Source organism: Wyeomyia smithii, chromosome 1 (assembly GCF_029784165.1).
Source record: "Wyeomyia smithii strain HCP4-BCI-WySm-NY-G18 chromosome 1, ASM2978416v1, whole genome shotgun sequence".
Classification (NCBI taxonomy): Eukaryota; Metazoa; Arthropoda; class Insecta; order Diptera; family Culicidae; genus Wyeomyia; species Wyeomyia smithii.
The window spans coordinates 154667081-154691448 of NC_073694.1; the positions used below are offsets into that span (position 1 = coordinate 154667081).

Sequence of the window (24368 nt, forward strand, 5' to 3'; positions counted from 1 at the left end):
AATATCAGTCTGGCGACACACGCTGAGAAGAACCGCGCTGCTCCTGAGACGTATTGACCAACCACAGGGCTAGTGCTGCTGCTAAGGAAGGACGACTGCTGTTGTCACTGTCTAGAACTATTATGAGCGGCTTCGGCTGAAACAGGCTCTTATATAGGCCAAATAGTATGTTTTCACTTGCAAGGTATATGATTCTGTCGACCGTGCTTGGAAAGCAATCATATAACGACCAATCAGAGGTCGAATTTTTCGTTTTGACAAGGCTTGACTATTTTCAATAGTACAATAGTGTGAATAATAAAATTGCAATTATCTTATATTGGGAAGAATCTTAGAAGATTTTCCAATCTATTGCTGCAAGAACGAAGGAAATCCATCGAATACTAACCGATTTATTAGCATTTGAAATTGGACATATTTTTCACTTTTTTCGGTTTTAGATTTTCATTTCACATCCCTATGTAGCCGAACTTCCTGAGAGAAGTATTCTACTTCAAAAAAATCATTTACCCGCTTAGCTTCAAGTCAACAAGCGTCTTGAATAACAACAATCTGATAACGAAGATCACAACCGAGTTAATCCGATTCGCTAAATGTCCTTTGCCGTCCTCTTCCGGATGTAAGCTACCTGCTAGTAGGACAGAACTGCCACGATGGATGACAATTAGTGGAGCAGGACAGAAGCAGGCTGCAGCAGTAATCGTGACGGTAATCTCCAGCAGAACCAAGACTTGATTATTATAGCCCCGGTGGGAAGATGAGTTCTGATAATTGCCTTCTGCCCTAACAGCTGAACTGTCCGGTGCTTAACGCTGAGGGGAAGAGTGCAGTGAGGGAGAGTAACCACGATGCGAAAGCGGCACGGTAGACGACAGGCGTGACAATTAAAATTATATTTATGTGCCCAGAGAGCGATTATTTTTATCGTTTATTATTATTATTGCTTTCATTCGCTGCTGCTCTATTTCCCTTATCGTCGGGTTGAACATCAGTTCGGTAACCATTCTATGGTCTAGAATAATAGTTTGCCAGTCATTTGAGGGCAGTTTATTCAATTGCTTTATTAATTGAATCACTCGACATGATGCAGGAGGCTTACCACGGAGGCAGCACCAGTGGATGAAATGGATTGGAAATCAATTCGCTACTCGTCGAGTAACAACCGTGGCAATAAACCTTATATAGGATTAAAGTAAACCACCGTCTCTATCTGTCTTGGTCGATAAAGTTAGAGAAGAAAGTGTGCATGCTAATACTTACATCGACGGTAATTCCAGACACCGGAAACGTCCTTGCTGGTGGTGATTCCTTCGGTACGTACCGGTAGAACTCCTCGCTCTCAAAGTACCACCGTACCGAGTAGAGTGTGGCCTGCGTAATGAAAGTTGACAATTTGAAGTATTTCATGAACGGTAAACCAAGCGTGGAACGGACGTGTCGCACTTACTTTTTCCAACTCGAACTGACACGATAGCGTGGCTGCGTTACCCATGATCACCGCATCCGGAACGAAAATTTTCAGATCCTTGAGACTGAGCACTGCAAAGACACGGAGAAAAAAGTTTGTCGGTCGAGTGAACTTTCTTACAGAACATAGTAAAAAACATTTAGAATAACACGCGGAAGAGGAAGAGAATACCCACAAATATTTTTTTTTAAGAGGGGGAATGTTTGTAATGATTTATTTATGTACTAATATCTATTCAGAATTAATATTGTGTGTTCTGCCACAAATGGTGACATTTCAACACTAATAAGAAAAACACATTGATTACATTTGTTTTCCCACATGAACTGCCGGTGAAGATGCGATTTAATTGCATAGCTGACAAAAAAACTTATATTTTAGCATATTTTAGATCGATTGCGCATATTTACTAGAGAAGAAATAATTGAAGTTCTGTTCTTTGCCTCCGGTAGTGCCTCTGCGACAGTCGTGATTTTTTTTGATAAATATGTTCCAATCTCAATGATTTTTTTTTATTGAATTGATTTGGCTGAAACTATGGGATTAAGATGTCCTTGAAAAGAGTCTTGGAGCCTGTACGGTTTGTTTGATCGATATAGTGTCTTAATCATAGTTCTCGTTAATATGTTTTTGCTTTCAGAAAAAATGTACAATGTGAAAAATTAGGAAAAATGCTGTTATTCATTTTGCCAGATTTAATTTTTTTCTATTTTTTAATTCGACAAGTTTAGTCAATAATAGTTATTTAGTTAACAGTGTGTAATTTCGTTTGTAGAAAAAAATTCAGATTTTTTCTCTCTGCCTTTAAACTTTTTTTCTTATATTTTTTCCTAAACGGACAAAATCACTATCTACAACTTTGCTGAACAAATTATAATTATATGTCTGTCTGTCTGTCTGTCTGTCTGTCTGTCTGTCTGTCTGTCTGTCTGTCTGTCTGTCTGTCTGTCTGTCTGTCTGTCTGTCTGTCTGTCTGTCTGTCTGTCTGTCTGTCTGTCTGTCTGTCTGTCTGTCTGTCTGTCTGTCTGTCTGTCTGTCTGTCTGTCTGTCTGTCTGTCTGTCTGTCTGTCTGTCTGTCTGTCTGTCTGTCTGTCTGTCTGTCTGTCTGTCTGTCTGTCTGTCTGTCTGTCTGTCTGTCTGTCTGTCTGTCTGTCTGTCTGTCTGTCTGTCTGTCTGTCTGTCTGTCTGTCTGTCTGTCTGTCTGTCTGTCTGTCTGTCTGTCTGTCTGTCTGTCTGTCTGTCTGTCTGTCTGTCTGTCTGTCTGTCTGTCTGTCTGTCTGTCTGTCTGTCTGTCTGTCTGTCTGTCTGTCTGTCTGTCTGTCTGTCTGTCTGTCTGTCTGTCTGTCTGTCTGTCTGTCTGTCTGTCTGTCTGTCTGTCTGTCTGTCTGTCTGTCTGTCTGTCTGTCTGTCTGTCTGTCTGTCTGTCTGTCTGTCTGTCTGTCTGTCTGTCTGTCTGTCTGTCTGTCTGTCTGTCTGTCTGTCTGTCTGTCTGTCTGTCTGTCTGTCTGTCTGTCTGTCTGTCTGTCTGTCTGTCTGTCTGTCTGTCTGTCTGTCTGTCTGTCTGTCTGTCTGTCTGTCTGTCTGTCTGTCTGTCTGTCTGTCTGTCTGTCTGTCTGTCTGTCTGTCTGTCTGTCTGTCTGTCTGTCTGTCTGTCTGTCTGTCTGTCTGTCTGTCTGTCTGTCTGTCTGTCTGTCTGTCTGTCTGTCTGTCTGTCTGTCTGTCTGTCTGTCTGTCTGTCTGTCTGTCTGTCTGTCTGTCTGTCTGTCTGTCTGTCTGTCTGTCTGTCTGTCTGTCTGTCTGTCTGTCTGTCTGTCTGTCTGTCTGTCTGTCTGTCTGTCTGTCTGTCTGTCTGTCTGTCTGTCTGTCTGTCTGTCTGTCTGTCTGTCTGTCTGTCTGTCTGTCTGTCTGTCTGTCTGTCTGTCTGTCTGTCTGTCTGTCTGTCTGTCTGTCTGTCTGTCTGTCTGTCTGTCTGTCTGTCTGTCTGTCTGTCTGTCTGTCTGTCTGTCTGTCTGTCTGTCTGTCTGTCTGTCTGTCTGTCTGTCTGTCTGTCTGTCTGTCTGTCTGTCTGTCTGTCTGTCTGTCTGTCTGTCTGTCTGTCTGTCTGTCTGTCTGTCTGTCTGTCTGTCTGTCTGTCTGTCTGTCTGTCTGTCTGTCTGTCTGTCTGTCTGTCTGTCTGTCTGTCTGTCTGTCTGTCTGTCTGTCTGTCTGTCTGTCTGTCTGTCTGTCTGTCTGTCTGTCTGTCTGTCTGTCTGTCTGTCTGTCTGTCTGTCTGTCTGTCTGTCTGTCTGTCTGTCTGTCTGTCTGTCTGTCTGTCTGTCTGTCTGTCTGTCTGTCTGTCTGTCTGTCTGTCTGTCTGTCTGTCTGTCTGTCTGTCTGTCTGTCTGTCTGTCTGTCTGTCTGTCTGTCTGTCTGTCTGTCTGTCTGTCTGTCTGTCTGTCTGTCTGTCTGTCTGTCTGTCTGTCTGTCTGTCTGTCTGTCTGTCTGTCTGTCTGTCTGTCTGTCTGTCTGTCTGTCTGTCTGTCTGTCTGTCTGTCTGTCTGTCTGTCTGTCTGTCTGTCTGTCTGTCTGTCTGTCTGTCTGTCTGTCTGTCTGTCTGTCTGTCTGTCTGTCTGTCTGTCTCGTGTTTGAATCGTTCTGTCTCAACTCATGGTTTTCAGAACAATCAGAAATAAATTTTTGAAGAGGCTGTTTAGAAGACACGACCGCAAGGTTAACGTTGAATTACGACAGATCGCAAGAGCGATGTAATTCTTGCAATAGGTTTGGAAATACGATCGATATTCTCTTATGTTAACCCTGTTGTTTATTTTCCACAAAATTGGGGACATGCGTGTATGTCGACGGTCCTTGCACACAGAAGGGAGATCCAAAACCTATCACTGTGGAAGGTGCTGTTTACTCTATTGCTATGGAAGGCAGCAATATTCAAAATCGCCGTCTGCTGCAGCTCTGCTTGCTATTGAACGATCCAGTTCGCAGTAAATCAACGTCTTGTAACAGTGATCGGATATTCCCAGTCAACATTTTCATACGTATAATAATGTTCCGATTCCAATATCCGCACTCATATGTATCATACAAACTCGCATTTGATGCACAAAAACAGCATATGTGTACTATTTTGGAGGCGATATACGTACTGAGAAATAATGGTATGCAATTAATTGATATTCGTATTTATATACGATAGATTCCGATTGAAAGTGATTTGTTTCACACTATCTTATAATTCAAACCCTACAATCGTAAATCGGTTAGATTCCATCATGATACACAATTTAAACTGAATGTCTGCGCATGATAATAAGCGTGGTATACGATTTCGACTTCGTTAAGATATATTTGCGATAATTTTCTCACAATGATATACGATTTGTGGTTGACTGGGTACCGCTGCTACTATCCGCTACTTGTATCCGCTGTCGCTACTGCTGCTACTTATTTAGTGGTTTGAGTGGAATTAGGCTCTTATATAGTCCAAAGCGTGCATTCCTGGTTAACAAGGTATAATATTCTGCCGACTGTGTTAGGGAAAGCGAACATTAAACAACTATTTAATATAAATAAGTGTTCAACAAAGCAGGACTATACTCAAAAGTAGTGTTTGCATGTTTAAAGCTTAACAATTTTCATGGCTGGATTATCTTTGTCTTTGGAGGCAGATAACAAAAAAAAGATGCCCCACTCAGCTACGCAACAGTCAATTACGCTGCTGTGTAGCATATTGCAGAAGGAAAAGTTAATACAGGTCGTGCTGAAACATAGAGATGAAGTCAAAATAAGGCTTTCTTCTGTTAACACAGTGAAAAGCTGTTTTCACGCTGAATATTTGACGGCCGACAGACTTTGATTGCCAACATCTCCGTTTGTGTGTTTCCAAAACTGGAAACTGGCTGAATTTTATTTGTTTGAAAGTGGACAACTTTCGTGACTTTCGTGACGTCCATCCCTATATATGTTGCCGTAAGACGTAATTCTACGTCAAAAACAATCATCAGCGTTTCTATGGAAAACTTGCATGCGAGTGAGAATGATTGTAAGCTACGTGTCCAATTGGTTCAATTAAAGAATACATTTGCATCAAATATTTCGAGCGATTGAAAATATCCATGCTCGATCACCAATATGTTTCGTTCATAAATTTATTAAGTCTAGTGTACCCTGGAGTCACGAATTGAGCGAAGGATAGAACGAAAGTAACAAAGAATTTCCGGTCTGTGTTTATACTTTGAAACCAAGCTGATTTTATTTTATTGCATAGCAAAAATATTCAGCACACTGCGACGACAATTTCGAGCCAACAAACGAACAGAATAATTAATTTATTATTCTACTTCGATAACAGGATAGACAGCCCCTCCCGGGAGAAGCGATTGGCCGCATCCAGAACTGGTAGGCAACAGCAAATGGAATGTTTCGATTGAGAAATTCTTCGATTGCAGCTTGGTTCGAACAATTTTCCTAAGCACGCCGAAAGAAAAGACAGAACCGAACATCGGCATAGATTCAACCAGGTCCGGAGCCCTGCGACGGGCCCAGCAGGCTCTTCACTTTATGATCCATTCCATCAGCAGCCGCTGGGCTGCTGGAGGTTGACGTCAAGACGGGGAAGCATAAAATTCTTGCTATCGTTGCATTTAATCTGCGACGGATTCAATGCTTGCCGGAGGTTTCAAAGGCGACGAAACGCTGTAACCTTTTCCTCCTCCCAACGCGCCGTAGATAGTAAAGTTTCACATTTATTGATTTTGTCATTTGAGAAGAGCCCGGAGCTTCATCGCAATAGGGAAATGCACTTTCTCCTGATTCTGTTACCGGGGGTTCAAACGATATATTTCATCACCTACATTTATTGCTTTCCAGTATGCCCCAGAGAAGCTACGGCTGGAAATTAGCTTCCACAAAATGGCAAACCATAAATTCAAACCTTCCCTCTCCGATACCGGCTTCCTATGCAGGGCCCAATCTCTTCGGAAGCAAAAGTCTTCATCGATTGAAATCTGAGCCAGGTAGATAGATTCTACCAACCAAACGCTTGGTACAGTAACTGTGGAGATGAATGTTTTTCGTATCCTGTGAGATTCCCAGTAGAAGCATCTTAGGTGGCCACAATGCAGTCGAGAGACAGGATCGTACTTCAATTTTAGAAACGCAATTGTCTGTTTGCGGTAGCGGTATGTGCGGAACGTCCTTATCTGCCTATTCAGCCGACGCCGAAGGCTTCCAGATGGCAATGAAAGGAACCATATCGAAGCCTGCCGGTCTGCCATCTGGTGGCTTTTGTTACAGGGCCGTCACCATAGTGGCATACGATGGAGCAGCCAGGGTGATAGTGATATATTGGCTGGGATCCGGTTTGGATTGTTGAACAGGTAACTTCGACGGGTTGGAAGTAGTGTGTTTTTTTTTACTTTCCACAATCTGTTACTAGTCAAATCAAATGCAGGGTTGAAGCTGATGTATACGCACGTATTTTTCAACTGAGGCATTCCACGCGAACTTATGTGCTCTCTTAGATTTCAGTGCGACTTTATGAATGACACCGGTAATTTGAGCAACTTTACTTCTTTGCACTGAGAAAAATTCTTTTATCTCCATATAACATTCTTAAGCTCGTCTTTATTTTTATGATGCGACGTTTAACAAAGAAAAAGTAATTACAACCACATCTTTCCAACTACTCCGAAGTAAAACGTATTATATACCTGATGACATTAATTTTATTTGCGAAAAAAAATATCTAAGAAATTCAGATAGCTTACAATTTATGATTTATAAGTGGTGATTAACAACGGTTTAACAGAAAAAAAAATTTAGCTAAAAAGTCAGCACAATAATTCAATAGTAGTTTGTATTTAATCTCGAAAAATGATGGGTTTTATAATATTTATTGAACTTCGTAGAATATCCTGTGTCGTGATCCTTACTTATAATATAATTCTATTATATGTTTTTTTAAACTTCAATGCAAATTTTTGCTCCGTGACAATTTTTACTCCATGAGAACATTCACCCAGCATGTCAATTGTATTGTTTTAGGCGAAGAAAAGCACAACATAACTATCAATGGTCAATTAGCATGAAATCATTCCTTTTCCTTTTTTTTTTCCTTCTCAGTGGTCTTTATTGTTTGCCCTCCCCTTAGCTAACTTTGATAACCGTGGACATAAAAGCTATTCAAAATTTGTATCAGCCTAACTACAATCTACCCCGCAGCTAATAAGATTAATCGCAATATTCCTCAAACCATTAAAACCGACAACAATAATGTCACCTGCACGCACTACAGTCCAGATGGCGCTCGAAGCAGCAACGAGCATCAGCTGAGTTATGGCGAATATGAAATTTCAACACTTGCCTTCTTTATTTCGATGCATCACAAAAGCGGTGCTCAGTCATAAGAAAGCCGGCGGCAACTATCTTTCTCATTACTGCACGAATGGGACACTTTTGTCGGATGATTAATATCCGATTTCAAATGTAATTTACCGCTTTCTTGGGGGGTCGAGAATGCATTTTATTTATTTCAATGAAAGACCCACACCAACGTAAACTGTTGGACTTCTTCGAGCCGTCTGCTGGGATGAACTTTTGCCGGACTCGAATTCTTATTATTATTTCAATTCCACAGAAAATGGCTTCAGGCCCTATCAATCAAAGAGACAATGGACCGCTTTGTTTAAAATTGAAATCAATATAGTATTGCCAATGGATTGACAGTAAATGAAGATTGACATGCTACCAGATCTCCAACACTGAGCACAAAAAAATTCAAAACACGCACAAAACCCTTAAGGTGAAACGGCGTTGAAGCCTCAAATGGCCATCTTCGAGCCACCATTTCTAGTTTCCAAAAACACAAAACTCGGAAATAGGTAATGGGTTCTCTGTGAGAACGCTATTTTATTTTCGTTTCACGACAGCAGACATAAAATAGTGTTTTCACAGGTTACGCATTAACTTTACCGAGTGTTGTGTCCTTGAAAATTCGAAGTGTTGGCTCGAAGTCAACTATTTGTGGCTTCAACACCGTTTTATTTTAAGCAAAAAACAATATCCATAACCTTCATAATTTATTATCGGGATTTTCTTTTTTTTTACGATAATACGGGAACATCTGAGTGCTTTACCCGAGAAATAGTTTCAAATTACCTAAGCTTGGGTTCCTCCTTACTGCTCGATACCGGGCAATGAGAAAGCGCTTTTGACTAAGGTGAGCGCAACAAACTGTGAAAGACCAATTGCTTTTAATGAATTTTTGCACTCATACGTCAGAAGAGAGATCATCAGTTGCCAAAATTCTTAGACCAGAGGGGAACTGGAAGGGTGATTACATTCCATTATCCCCAATGTATCGACGAACTCGTGGTTCAAGGGTTTGCGTGATGTCTCGGCTTATGTCCAATCACTATAGATTTGGCGCGCATATCCGTCCTATTGGATTTGCGAAAGCGGTATCTGTGCCTATGGTAAAGATTATCACGGTATAGAGCACGTTGTTCGGTCATGCCTTGCACACCGTGACGCCAGGTTTGAATTAGTAGCTTCCCTTAAGGCCGGAGGTACACGCTCAGCTGATCCTGTTCGTGATGTCTTGACGAGCTTTGACCCTACATGTCCCTTATATACGTCTTCCTAAAATCCATCCATGCCCCAGTTTAGTTTCATTCCCTCCCGCCTACATTCAACTCAACGGCAAGAATACGTTCGAACCCCGGATTCGGAACCCCGAACTAGATCCCGCACAATACGTCAGCACCCGAGGAATACAAGCCTTCCGTGAAATCCTGGTGCAGTGGAGCATACCACATATGCTTCAGAATCAGAGCCTGCCAAAGTCATTTTAACTGACAATCGTGAGGTGATAATGCGACGCTGTCAACCGTCACTTTCAATTGAAAAATATTTGTTCTCTTTTACCCTTCGTGAAATTGGACTCCTCCTTCGGGATATCAAGGATGATACCTCGTATGCCTCTTGTGTCATGTTGGTCCAAGCATTCTCTGTCCTCCTTCATGACGATGCTGGTATGCATCATGCCGGACAAGACGCAGATTGCGGCGTATGACACTGTGCGATACGCACTTGTAACCCTCAGGCACAAGAGCATGTTAGTACCTAAAATAATCCCCATGAGCTTCTAAAATCGCTTTGAGGTGATGGTGCAGTCTCCGACTCTGACCACCTGTTGCTACAACTATTCACAACAGTGACCTCCGCTTTATGGTGCGCTAGCTCCAGTTTTCTGAAGGGCATCCAATCTTCGACCTTGCGTATACAGTGCGCAGCCATTAACTTGACCTTTTTGAATTACTCGTTGTAGACCTCTAGCGCTACTCGGAGGGTCTGAACGGTCTGGAAAGTAATCAGGTCGGTTTCCGGAAGGGCAGGTCCACGCTGGATGCTATCCTACCTGTCACCAAGACGGCGGAGGTAGCACTCCAGCGCAAGAGAAGGAGCATACGCCAATGAGCAATCTTCACGCTTGCGCTTGCCTCAGGAACATCCATGTACCGATGTCGCTGTACAAGATTCTGAAACATTAATTCCAGAATCGAGTACTTGTTTACAACACGGAGGAGGATCAGAAGTGCGTCCCAATTAGCGCATAAGTTCCGCTAGGTTGTATCCTGGGCCCGGTGTTGTGGAATGTCATGTACCACGGGGTGTTGAAACTCAAGTAGAAGTTGTGATCGTCGGTTTTGCAGACAACATAACGCTAAAAGTCTACGGCGAATCGATCAAGGAGGTCGGATTGACAGCCGCGCTCTCTATACGCAAGATCGAAGACTGGATGCACTCCAGGAAATTGGAGTTAGCGCACCATAAGACGAAGAGCGTCGCATTCTTGTTCACTTTATTCGCCACAGAACGCCAGTTAGCCTCGAACTGCATTTCGCTGACAACTGGCTTTCGTGTCTTCTTGAGGATTCGCCTAATGATAGCCCAGTACTTTTCTCTAGGGCGGAGCTCTGATACGCTGGGAGGGTTCATGTCCTTTGTCACCACCTGGACATTGTTCGAGGTATTCCACTCCGTGGCATTTGCCGTACTGGTAAGGTGCCAAATCCGGCCAAAGCAGAACGGAACAACTGTGTTGCTTCAGAAAAGGTAACAGACGTTTTTTTAGCCACTCCTGCACATAAATTTTTTAGTTGACGGACCCTTCCGCGATGAATATGTTGCTCTTCAAACCACAGGAACACAAGACGATTTTTTTGCAAATTCGACAGCTCAATGTGTTTGAAAATCTCACCCATCTTTATTTTTCAGTTGCTTCATAATATTCCTGTCCAGAGGGCTATTCAAGTTCTGCCTTGACCTAAGTTACATCATCTCGTAATGAAGCTTTGCATCTTCATGTACAGCTTTCGCAATCGTTGTCTGGCGGACTTGTTTTACTTATCCTCACGATTTGGAGTTACCACCTTTTTGTAAATCGACAGGCCGGTATTTTTTTCATCTCCGTTCACAGTTGTAAACGGCATTCTCAGCTTCCTTGCGACATCTCGGAGGAAAAGATTGGGATTTCGCTTGAAACTGCTGGCCACTCTTTTCGTCGTTTTTGAGACGGTCAGATTTCGATATCCCCCCGATTCTGTGTTCCTGGCAAACATCCTCCAAACACTCTTATTACGTTAGTGGCGATTGATTTGTCCATATTCAAAAATTTCACCAGCTTGGTGTGCGAGTAGTTTGAATTGTTTTGCTTCGACGCCATTTTCACAACTAAAAAGCAAATGTCAAAATCGAAAATAAGGCGCGATACTAAACGCGCATCTTTAAAATGAAAAGTGTTCAGGTTTTTTTATACGCTATAGAAATAATATGAGAAATTGAAGTTAACCAATTTTTGACCGTAACACCCTTTACGTACATTTTGTTCCAACGTTGGCCATATCCAAGTTGAGCTTTGCCAAAGCTTCCAACTATATCTGGTCCTTCTGGTTCGTACAGCAGCTTCCTCACTCAACAGGCCAAGCGTTGAAGTCGCCAGTCACTACCAATGGCGTTAGTCCCGTACAGGCTTTTGAAAGTGACTGTGTTTTCGTGGCAACAAAGTTCAAACTAATCCGGCTTCCATTCATTGCACAACTCTCCGTGCTCCCCACACGTTCGGTACACGGTCCGACAGCAGTTGACGACAGCACACATGTTGAAATATTTGGATGCAACGCCAAACGGGCTATTATTTTTCATCTCCTTATAAATGTTGATTCCTCCAAGCTGTCGCGCTTTACAGACGCTATCCTTTGGCACAAATCCGAGCGGGCTATCAGATGATTATAATTCACGAGAGTAAAGTCGTTTGCAGCGCGAAACACGTTTTTTTCATTGGGGAATAATATCAGCAATAGGAAATATGAAAAAAACGATGCTTCATGTTTATCATGGCATTGGCCTAAGAAAAAGCAGAAAAAAAGGAGTGCGAGTCCAACATCATAGATGACAGCCGCATACGATCAGCAGGCTGTCTACAGCACAGGCCAAATCAACAGTTCGCATAAGTATTGGCTTTCGAATATACTATTTATTTGCTATCCTTGTCGTTAAAACGTTTGCGGTGAAAAAAATAAACAAAAATTGCCGATTTTTCATGGGTTTACCTTCCATTGCACTGACGAAACTAGTCATGCATCATCAATCATAGTAACCCATGAGTTAGCAAGAAAAAAAATAACATGAAGGGTGTGTGCAAAGCCACGGCCGCAAGGTTGAAGTAGAATACTTCTACAAGAAAGATAACCCGGCTGCTTGCGCGTCAGTCATTTTTTCTAGTAAATAAACGTTGACCAATCAGATCAATCGAATTTTGCGATTCAACAAGGATTGACCATTTTCAATAATATAGTAACTTGTTTGTCATGATTGGGGCTTGACAGTTTTTAAATTTTGAGATGATTTTTCTTCGGATGTTGTGACTGAAAGAAAAGATAATTCAGTACGTTATGAGACACGGAGATGAAGTAAAATTTATAACTTTTACAAATTTAATAATGTGAATTAACACATTAGAAAATATTAAGGTGAAACCTCATTGAGTCCAAAAATGGCCGACTTCGAGTCACCACTTCGAATTTTCATGAGCACAAGACTCGGTGAGTATTTCCGATTGCGTTCCCTATGGAAATTCTATTTTATGTTTGCTTCACCACAGCAAACATAAAATGGCATTTTGACAGGGAACGCATTAACTATTTCCGAGTCTTGTGCTTTCGAAAATTCGAAGTGGTGACTCGAAGTCGGCCATTTGAGGATTCAATGAGGTTTCACCTTAACTCTTCAATCAAGTTTTCATTTCATCCTGAAAAGGACAATTTGTTGTTCATTTTAGTATCGGATAAGATGCCGATCACATCTTTGCGTTATCACTGACAGGGCGAATAAAGTATTCCTTGTGATAAAGTAAACTATGAAACGCTGATATAACACTCAAAACTAGACGGCTCACGTGTTGTCAACATGAGTCAACTTTTCATTGAATGCATTTACTACTGCCCACTATCGCACAGAGATTGCATTTCACTAAAGTGCCTCACTGCATCAGCCGCTATCGATGTGGAGATCCACTGCAACTAGTTCGCTATCCATAGCCATGCCACAGTTGTGGCCGCTATACGCTGCCATTGGTATCCACTGTCCCTGCATCAGCTGGCAGAGCTGCTATCGTTGCTGAAATCTAGTGCGCTATCCATTGCTACGCCACAGCTGTGGCCGCTTTCCGCCATCGCTGGTATTCACTGCACTGCTAGTGTTGCTGCTAAGGGAGGACGATCGCTGTTGTCGCTGTCAAGAACTATTATGAGCGACTTCGGCTGAAACAGGCTCTTATATAGGCCAAATAGCATGTTTTAAATTGCAAGGTACATGATTCTGTCGACCGTGCTTGGGAAGCTATCATATAACGACCAATCAGAGGCCGAATTTTTCGTTTTGACAAGGCTTGACTATTTTCAATAGTACAATAGTGTGAATAATAAAATTACAATTATCTTCTTTTGGGAAGAGTTTTAGAAGATTTTCCAATCTATTGCTGCAAGAACGAAGGAAATCTATCGAATACTAACCGATTTACAATCATTTGAAATTGGACATATTTTTCACTTTTTTCGGTTTTAGATTTTCATTTCACATCCCTATGTAGCCGAACTTCCTGAGAGAAGATTCGACTTCAAAAATTGACAGCTCTATCGGTCCAACTCTAACTGTGATGGCGAAAAAAGTGAAGCTACTCCCTTCAGAAGTGTGCGCGTTCACAGAACGGTACCCAGCCGCGTCAAAAACGGACATCGTACGGCACTTTGTGGACGCCGGGTATGCCCGTTCCGACATCTACAACATCTTGACACTATTGGACAACGATCAGAGCACCGAAAGATAGCCCGGTTCCGGACGGCCAACGATCCTGAGCGACAAAAAGCTTCAAAGGATGCTGAAGAGAAAGACCGAGGGAAAAGTGGCTACATCGCTGCGCGCACTTGGCCTGGAGGTTAGTGCATGCGGTAAAACAGTGAAAAAGTATCTGGAGAACATGGACAGGAAGTGGCAATCCCGTCCACTGGTCTCGGAGCTGCAGGCAATGACGCAGCGACAGAAGTTGAATAAGATGGTCAAATCGATTTTCCCGGCGAATCGCGACGTGGCAGTGTTGATGGACGACGAGACCTATCTCACACTGGATGGAAACGACTGGCAGGGTACTTCATATTTCCCTTCTCCACGAAGGACGTGAGCTCCGAGGTGAAATTTATTTCACATACCAAGTTCCCCAAGGAGGTGCTGCTGTGGCTTACTATCAGCGAGAAGGGGATGTCAAAGCCGCTCTTCTTTCGCTGCGGGCTGGCCGTGAACAGGGAAATTTATAGTACGAACTGCCTTCCAGAAGTTGCGTCGTTCATCAAAAAATACCATAAGTGCAGGATCTATTCCACAATTTTGTCGCAAAAACGGAGAAGGAATTAATAAAAAAACGAAGAAAGAGCTTAAAAACATGCCTACACGCATGTTTTCGTCCACCATGGCGAATATTCCAGTTAACTGCCGGAAGGCTGCTCGCAAGGGCGTAGAATTTTTTCGCAAATAAGACAACATAATTACCATTAATGGGAAATTGATCCAAATCAATTATCTGTCTTAGTTTTTTTTTCATCACCATCTGAAAAAAGTCCATTTTTTTACTGCAAACGTTAATGCTTTTACTCTTTCTTCTATGCTTACTGCTCGCATCGTTCTTTCTGCTTTGTATCTTCAATAATAATTCTCTAAAGAGGTTTCATTTGTGTATCCCTCTGATCAGTTTTATTTTAAGAGAGACTTGTTTTGTCACGAGACCGATGTATCGTAGAATTCTCGACTACTTTGTGATAAGGTCGTATATCTAAACGTGAACAAAACGAGTGAGAGATGATTTACGCTTGTGGAGTACAAGGGATGTAACTCTCATTCGTTTTATTTACGTTTAGACATACGGCCTTATCACAAAGTAGTCGAGAATTCAGCGTGAAAAAAGGGTAAGTGGCGGAAACCAAAAATAAACCCATGCTTTAGTTCTTTGGCATGAGAGAAATAGCTTTGACATTAAATGGCGATCACCAAGCACGCCATCCGACAGAGCGGAGACGTTTTTTTGCTCGTCACCTTTCAAAATTTTGTATTTTTCTACCTCTAAATTTTTCAGGAAAGAGGGCCCCACTAAATTATCTGCCCCGGGCCCCCCACTACTGATATTCAGCAAACAATACCAATCGTTTGAATACTGACTAGATCAATGAAAATATTACCTTAACGATTTATTTTTATGAATCTGGTCATATAAAAATATTACTGAATCAATAACAATGAAAAATTGCTTAAAACGTTCTGCTTTTCGCTTTGACCATTTCGGTTACAGACGGTTCTACGGAGTGTAACAGGCTCACGAGCCGTTCATAAGAATCGGCTTGCGAAAACGAACGAATGCGTGAGAAAGTAGTTGAAATTTGAACTATTTATTTATTGGATGTAGCTCGTGCAGTAAATTCCTATAAAAATTTTTATTGATTGAAAATAACTAATGAAAATTATCTCCCAGGATTGAGGCAGCAGTTTTATTTTGTTCAATATTCTTTCATCAAAGTGACCTTCTAGCAGGTCTCAAAGTACGATGCTGACCTAACAAGCCAGTCGTCGTAGGTTCGAGTCTAGGCTCGGGATAGACTGTTGGTGTCAGTAGGATCGTAGCGCAGTTGTCCTGTACACTAAACAGTTGGCTGCGAAGTCTGTGTATAATAAACAGAAGGTCCAGTTCCGAATCGGAATGTAGCACCAAGGCTTATTTTATTCTTTCCAAAACTAAAAGTGGTTAAAAATATTTCAGAATTAAGTGCAAATATCATCCCTGACTTACTGTACAGGTTTCGGTACCATTTGATCTGGTAGGTGAATTTGATTTAATTTTTCCCCTCACAACAGGTTTCGCTTCACCAACCAGTCGAAAATGTCTCCCCCGGTGCTCCGAGACTGAAAGGAAATTGTTTTGTCCTCCCACTCCTGCCCAGCTCCGAAAACCATTCTCCACTTTGTTTCTTTGTCGAGATCACTAGCAGCATCCGCAGCAGCAGCAGACAGAATCAGTGGTAAGAAATCGGTGTTTACGACCATAGCCCATGCTAGTCATTACCCTCGGTCGATTGTCGAAATTCGGTTCGAGCAACCAACCCAGCGGTACGAGGGGAGCGAAGTGATGAACCACGAGCCTCAGCGAAGTGTCTATTTCGCCACCCGACTAGATAATGCTTAATGTTTCATAATGAACGCTATCAGCTGGCGCGCACATTTGGCGGGATGAATGCAACACGGGATAATTTGAATAGGGCGGAGAAGTTTAGCGGATGAAATGGCATGAGAGCAGAAAATTATCAATGCTTGTTTTTTCTTATTTTCTTCCAAGCTGCATCGTCTGTGTAATTTGTTCCCGGCCGAAACATCATGAGATGTAGATTGAGCTTGACCTTTTGGGTATATTTGGCAAGGTTTTGTTCTGATCTCAACTGTTCGTAAAATAGTGGAACGTAGATTGATGTATATGAGAATGTTCTTGCGAGATAGAATTTGTTTGAAGGTGACGTACGTCAAAACAATTTTTGTGCATCGCTCACTTTACACTCACTTTTTTAACCAATTAGGAATCCGGCTACATAACCAATCTCACGTATCTAATAAAATGAGCAAACTATGTTAATTCATCATTGAACAGAATCACTTTTGTGTAATTGATTGACTTATCCACACTCCCCGTGAGCCACTTGTTTGGATCACACAATACAGATAATCATCGTTGTTGGCATTCTGTTCATCGATCCTGTTATAATGTTAAGGTTTGCAAACACGAGGCGACCATCCCCAGTGTGTTACCTGTGTATCGTCCCAACCCAGCCCATAAAGGCACATTTAAGCTTCTTTTTTGTTTCAAAAATAAAGCAGCTTATCGTCGCTTCTCGTTGGTATACATCGGTAAAGGATAATCATTTTTTTCATTAACCTCAACGAACGTCGTTACACGTTGTAACATTTTCAAAGTATCATTTTCGAACCAGTTTTCCTTTCTCTTCCTTATCCAAGAAAGGGAACTTTCTAAGTAGATTAAATCCGAAAAGAATTTTGTTTGCAGAAAAAAAAACCTCCGGGTAGGCGAAGCGCTAGGCTGCTGTTCGTAAAACTGTGAAAAACTCCCAGCAACGGTTGTGCGAAAAAAAAATCAAGAAACCCGAAATTAGCAACCGTCGGGTGGAAACGGCTCCTACCCCATTTCCGATCCTTTAGATCGTCACGTCACTCTGGCAACTGGAGCCTTTGTGGGGTGCGCGATGGTGAAGGTTACACAACATTTAAACAAGTATAAATATGCAGGAACGGCTTTCGTTTTCCGCGCCGTGCTCCCACATGCAGTCGCGCGGGCACATGCCGGGGTGAGGGGATAGAAAACTTTTGCAATTTTTATTCTGCTCATCCTCGCAGGGAGCTGCCGTCCTTTTCTCGGAATTGGAAATTTATTTTTTGCCCAACTTACCAGGACAAACCTCTAACTTTTGTTCTACACATGAGCCGCACCCGCTCTCGCAGGGTCGATCAACGAGAATGCGAGACTAAAAGTTCTTATTTGACGTAATTTGAATAATATTTGACATTTTTTTATTTTCGGGAAACTTTTTTTTTCTGTTTGTGAGTAGCGACAATTGTGAGACGAGAAGGCAAATAAATATTCAAGAACGGTATTTATGTTTGAAGGTTTCCCCAGGGCTCATTATCGAATCATAATTATTTGCGCTAGCCCCAGTGATGGGTAAAGCAATATGCCATTGTATATACATCAATCTTGTCTGTGCGAAACTTTGTCCGCGGCATATGAAAATAATGACAGCATTAGCTCCTCCGGAATGATAGTCTATCGCATTGTTTCTTCGAATATCGTTTTAATTTCACTCCGTTGGGGATCTCTTAGTGGACTGTGTAAGGCTATGTACTATCGCCCGTGACTAGGGGGTTCCACTCTTACCAACTAAATATGTCTTATAAGCGGTATATTTTCAGATTTGTCGATAACTGGTTACCAACAACCATGTCAATTTAGGTACTTCAATCTAGCTCCGACTGCACAACCGGCTTGATCATAATTAATTTTGAAGTAGTCCTAAACATAGATAAGATGGTATATATAACATTCCAGCCATTTGAGATGTGCTTTCTAAGTAAATAAACATTTATATTTCTGCTGAGAATCCAATCCATAATAGCGAATACGCAACCAGTTTAAGAATATTCTGGAGGTGGAGTAATTGCGGTTCTTTAATAAATTCCGCAGACCATCAAAAAGGTTGCGCGCAGCAGAGTCATGCACCTAGTTGTGCGCCCGTCAATAGTTGAAAGATGAATAAACGTCAGAATACTTCCCGAGTGTAAACAAATGTAGTGAAATCACTACCAAGCTACTCGTAAATTGAGTATTTAATACTAGATGCATCGAACTAAGCAGGAAGTGTTGGACCTGCATGCCTCCCCTTCTCTGATACAAAATGCCACGCGTTATGCTTTCTACTTTCTGGGTATGTCCAAAATACAATACGCGAAAATTACGGAAAACATCATAGCACTATCCGCAGCTATCAACTATCCGCAGCTGGATTCAACGCTATCAGGAGAATGGAGTTATGACTCCAAATCCGAGTTCAAAAGCACCTTCAAATGTTCAATCAGCATTACTTGCCGAAAGTTATACTTGGAAGGTGCTAGAAAGAAGGGCCAATTGGGATCAACATAATCTTTGTTTTCTCGATGAAGTATTCTTGGATAACCGAGGAAGGTGAAGAAACAGAGGAAATGCGCAGGAAAGCACGTGCATCGGTATTATGTTTTCTTGATCAATCAGGCATCCTGAATACGTATATGACTGAGGGAACCTTCACAATATTGCAGTTCTTCGAATGCTATCGCAGTTTCGCAAACAGTGGGATGGTCAACCGATATCCAGGTTTTCACTCGGTATGGATTTTAGATGGGGCTAGAATACACTGCCTCCATCGTATTGCAGAGTACTCACGCTTCATGGGAATCCACGTAGTATTTTTACCTCCGTACACAGCATTCTTCAATCCCATAAAATTCATTTTTGTTTACTGTAAAGAGAAGCTTCGACGCCCTTATAAAGAAAAGAGTTAGGAAAATCTGATTACAATTATTTCTACCACATTAAATCAGTATGCTTCACACGACTGGACCAACATTTTTCTAAAGTGTGGTTACCTCCCTGGGGTGAACCCTGGGATTGGATTAAATCAAAGTGTGAAAACAACCAACTCCGAACGTGGAACTAAGACCAACGATGAAAATGAAGAATAAATACGTAAACTAACAAATTGAAACGAAAAGCGGTCTCTTATTTCATACACAAAAGAAATTAAAACACATTTAGTTCTGGATCGGATTTGGAGACATCGATTTCACTACAGATGTTCACTTCTTTAGCTAGCTCTCTTCCAAAACTATCTACAGCTGCGGTAATACTTCCACTTACATTAGTCAGCAATGACTCATTTGTACTTTGCATTGTTCATAATGCACCAAGACGAAGGTGCCTAGTATAATATACTCCGAGTCTTTCTTAGGACTTTCCAATTGCCTTTTAAATCCTCTGTATCCAGCTTTCCACGAGGGCTAATGGCGGACAGTGCACGCAGCCATTTTTGACGTTTTCTGTAGGTGAAAGATTTTTCTATCGCAGTTACGGAGTAGAAAATAAAACAACGTCGCCACGTAGCATAGCAACTTCAACACATAATTGGCGTTTTGTTATTTAAATTACCTACGTCGTGCGCGCGTGCGCATCAAAATAAACGAAACTGTTTATTAAAGTTGCTATGCTACGTTGCAAAATTTTTATATTTTCACTCCGTTACTGTGATCGAAAATCACCCAACCTACAAAAACGTCACAATTGGCTGCGTGCACTGTCCGCCATTACCGCTTGTAGAAAACTAGATACTGATATCCTTGCGAGTACTGCTTAGAACTTGTTGGGAACCAGAGAGGAATTATTTGAAACAGTCGAATCAAGTGACGGGGTGGTCCTCGCATTTTCAATTCTTCGCTTTCAAAAGGATTTTTTGTCAACAAAAATGATGCCCCAGTTGATATCCGAGGACTTGTACGATCGTTCATATATGGTTTTCAACTCATCGGTCAAATTCCGAACAGTTTGGTTGAAAGCTGCATCGACTCTATAACACTCCTTCGGCTTCAATAACAATGTTCGAAGGGTATCGTACATGTTAGTGGATGTTATGGATTCGGAATAAATGTGAACGAAAACATTTACAACTTAGTGAAGAAACTTTTGCATTTTTGCTATGGCTTTTCGAGAAGGTTTTTATGTTCGTTTGGATACTTTACTTTGGAAATAAGTAAATTTGTCGATGTCTGCTTGGTCCACTACATCTTTGTCATGCCTCGAGAACAGCTTCTCTGCGAATATTAATTTTACAATGATCTTAAATTGTAAGTATCGCAACCTCGGAGCTATCATAGCTATCACATTAACTCTTTCGATAGAAGAACCACTTTTATGCTCTTTGAAGTTACTTATAAAAAAAAAAACCAGGAAGCAAAGCATCTTATGTTCTTTCTTCCAGGAAAGTGTCGTCTCTTCCTTCATTGGAATTATCATCGGACTCTTGCGCACAACCCAATGACAGTGGGTTAAATCAACAATAGGCTGAAATTTCTTGAGAATCACAATATTAACAACTGTAGGGACAGAGCAAACTAGCAACGATCATAACGTAACAAAATATTTTCTATAAACTGTGAATGTTTTGTTTCAACAGCGGACGCAGCCAATCGAGGCGTCTACTGGAATTGGCTGCATCCTGTTGTTTTAATTGAAACATCAAAGCGGGTGCGAAAACGTTCGATCAACGTACTCACAGAAAGACTGCTGAAAAAATTGTGCCATTTTGCACAAATAATGCTAATAATATTCCGGAGCTACCATTCGGAAATTGCGAAAGCAGAAAAAGGTAACTGTGCAGATAAAATTCATACCAAAAATAGCAAATATTTGCTTCGTGTAATGTCCGCTTATGAAGCAATTTTTTATCCTAAAATTAGACCCCAAGATAATGGAAAGTGAACCAAAACAATAAATTTAGAGCCAAGAAGTTAATCGTAAGTGCAGTGAAGTTGCAAAACGTAATGAGTAATGGTTACCTAAAGAAAGAGAGAAAATATCGACAAGAGCCACGTATCAATTTTTGCATAATCCATGACTTATGGCAAAAAATACAAACTGCCCCGATTTTCCCCACGGTTTTAGGCTCAAGTGGAAAAAAAGTAAAGCTGGCTGAAAGAGTCGAACAATACGAAAAATAATTGACACGAGTGTGCAAACTGTGTCCACTCATTAGATTTTGTACAACTTCCGGCTGCAGCTTTTTCTGTAGGGAAACTTTTTTTCATGTCATGCCTAGATTTAACAGCCGTTATAATGCTCCCGCTTTATAATAGTTCAGTATTTATCGACGGGCCTAAGTTTCGGTGCGTTGAGGCGTTTATGTTCTTAAAAGATCGCCGGACCATCGTGCTTCAACAGAGAAAGCAGAAACTTTCGTAGACACTCCTTGAGTTGAATCTCCCCGTTTACGGTGTCGGTAGTCACAAACGGCGGACTTCGTTTGCCACTTGAGCAGATCGCTTACCAAATCAAGTATTTCGTAGTAAACTTTGTAAGTTCCTGCTACCTTCCTTCTTCCGGAAGATCAAACTTGTGTTGGGCGGTGAAGAACAGTAGCTCTAAAGCTGTCGGGAGTCCACCTTGACGTAATTCTTATCATTCATGTTGAGACAATGAGGTTTCGTCAGCATCTGGGAGTACTGTTTCCGGACCCGCGACTTCCTCACCCCATTTCGCCGTTCGTCACGATTTAGAGCATTCTGCACTTTGTACGTATGCACTGCATACTATGCAGTCCCTACCGGTCTTTGGAACCCTGCTCGCAAGACTTGGACAAATTCAACTTTTTGGTCGGATCCCCGATCAAAGCTTTGAGATTCCGCTTGAACACTTTCATGACACGCTAGTGATCCTGATCACAACATCCACATACTTATCTCACCCTTCTTGTGTTATGAACTGGAATAAGACTTCAATGAGAAATTTGATCATATGCTAGCTATGAAGTACTTCCATCCGTACACATCTCTTCTCTAATATAAGGCACCACAAAACAGTACCTGATCCAGAATGAACTGACTGCGGCTCCGTGTCGGAACTATAAACCCTGTCAAAATAAAATCGTGCCCGCCTGACTAATGTATACAAAACAAGCTTTTTGAGAAGCGTACAACTGAACATTCAGCGTCTGTCAACTGATGGAAGTTGTTGCTTATACACGTAGGACGTTACGGATGTGATTCTTCAGACATCTGCAGATGCGGATGCGGATGCGGATATGTGATTACGGATGCAGAAGTAGATGCGGATGTCAATTTTCATGCGGATGTTCTGCATTCGCGGGTGCGAACAGTATTTGCTTTTTTTTTGCGGTGAGAAAACGATTATCGATCCAGTATCCAATCCAGAATATGGCGCTATACCACTTGGTCTTGGGTTGTTATCTTCTAGTCGCATCTTACTCGTCGATGGTAAATATCCAACGAGTCTAGCATCCTAGCTACATGCTCAGTCCACTAAAGCTTGCACTGTTTATCCGCTCGACTATATCCGCCGATTTGTGAGCCTGGTACACTTCAAGGTTCATGCGGCTGCAAGGGCTGAACCCAAGATTCTACGCTCAAAAGCACCAAGAGGTCGCCGATCAGCCTCTGTTCATGCTTCATAACGATAGAGGGCAACCAAGAGAACCAGCGTTCTATAGAGTGCTTGTTTTGTACAGGTTCGCAGGCTACAGGACCTCAGCTGGTTACGCAATCCATAGAAGGCCCTGTTTGCGGCCGCTATCGTCCGCTTTATCTCACGGTTTGCCTTATTGATGCGCATCACCAATGTACGCAGGTGAATAAATTCGTCGACTATTCCAAAAAATTCTCCATTTACCACCACCAGGGCCGGATTTGGGTGCGGGGGGCCCGTGGCAGTTATTTTCGTGGGGCCCGTGGGGCTCTTTTCTTAAAAAAGTTAGAGGTAAGAAAATTGTTTATCGGTTCGGTTGGATGCTTTCCTTACCCTAAAAACATGAAGTTCGGCCCGCTTCATTTTCTGATGGACGAATCAGACGAACGTGGTCATGTATCGAAAGGTTCGGATTGGAGAGGTCTTCTTAAACGATTTTACCACACGAGATACGATCGCATAATCGATTTCCAGCTCTTTCAAGATTCACCTATGGGCCTAGCCTACAACCGCGCCCATCCTTTTTGTCGACTTCTTGATTGAAATACATCACGACATTACACTCTAAACTCAGAAACTATTTAAAATATCATCAATTGAAGTTCACGGTGGAAGCTTCCCGTTACAGAAATGGCGGATGGCGGTGGCACATCAACTTAGGAACGCCAAACGTGAAGAGTTAGTTCAAAAACATCGGTTCGAACTCATAACCCACTCAGTTCAGAACCCCGGTGTAGCAGTAGAGGATTCTGAAAAACTACTTCCAAAATCGAGTACAAGTTTACAACATAGAGGAGAGACAGCAAAGTGTCTTAAAAGCCGTCCCACTAACTTCCATTCTAGGTCTGGAAGCGTTGAGAAAAGTTTTCATTGAAGGTTGTGATTGTTGATGAAGATCTATGGCGAGGCGATCAAAGTCAAAGAAATGGCAAGCAAAAGTTTATACCCAGACCTGAGTCAGCCACCACACAGTGTCGTACGACTGTGTCGAACTGACTGTGGATGCCTATCGGCACAATCGTCGAGGTGAACGAGGAATCCTTCGGTGACCGGGCTACGTTAGACAAGAAACTTACGAAGCTCCAAAAAGTCACGCTCGATAATCGAAAGGCGGAGTGCAGAAGGATGTATCGACTGATGCCGGTGGTATCCGGATGGGATGAGATGCCCACTGGAGAAGTTAGTTTTGAGAGTGACACAGACCTGGTTATGGCTAGCTCTGACAGTACAAGTGCGAGGCACACGGGATTCCCACGTGTTCTTAATATGTAGATGAGGGGGACCACTGAGCATACTTTCTTCGCGTGCTCTCGCTTTGTGTGTGTAGTAGAAGCGTCATGATGCCAACCTTTTTATTGGGATTGTTGGTAGGTATTGATGGTTTTTAAGCGAAAAGTGTTAACTATCTTCAATTCAGCCTAAACAGTACACTCCTTTGTGTGCTCAGTGAAGGTTTACTGTAAATTGTAATTACACAAGACTTTTTCTAGTCTAACAATGAAAGAAGTTACCCAATTG

General features: G+C 42.0%; 1 protein-coding gene across 4 annotated transcripts in view; it reads right to left on the minus strand.

The window, feature by feature from the left end:
• LOC129718471 (uncharacterized) overlaps positions 1-24368 on the minus strand; it is a 391795-nt gene that overhangs the window by 17747 nt on the left and 349680 nt on the right. For all 4 annotated transcript variants that reach the window (XM_055669261.1, XM_055669258.1, XM_055669259.1 and 1 more), the window contains 2 exons: positions 1448-1539; positions 1261-1371 (listed from right to left, as the gene is read on the minus strand). In XM_055669261.1, the coding sequence (XP_055525236.1) occupies positions 1261-1371; positions 1448-1539 (203 nt within the window). The remainder of the gene's footprint in view (positions 1-1260; positions 1372-1447; positions 1540-24368) is intronic.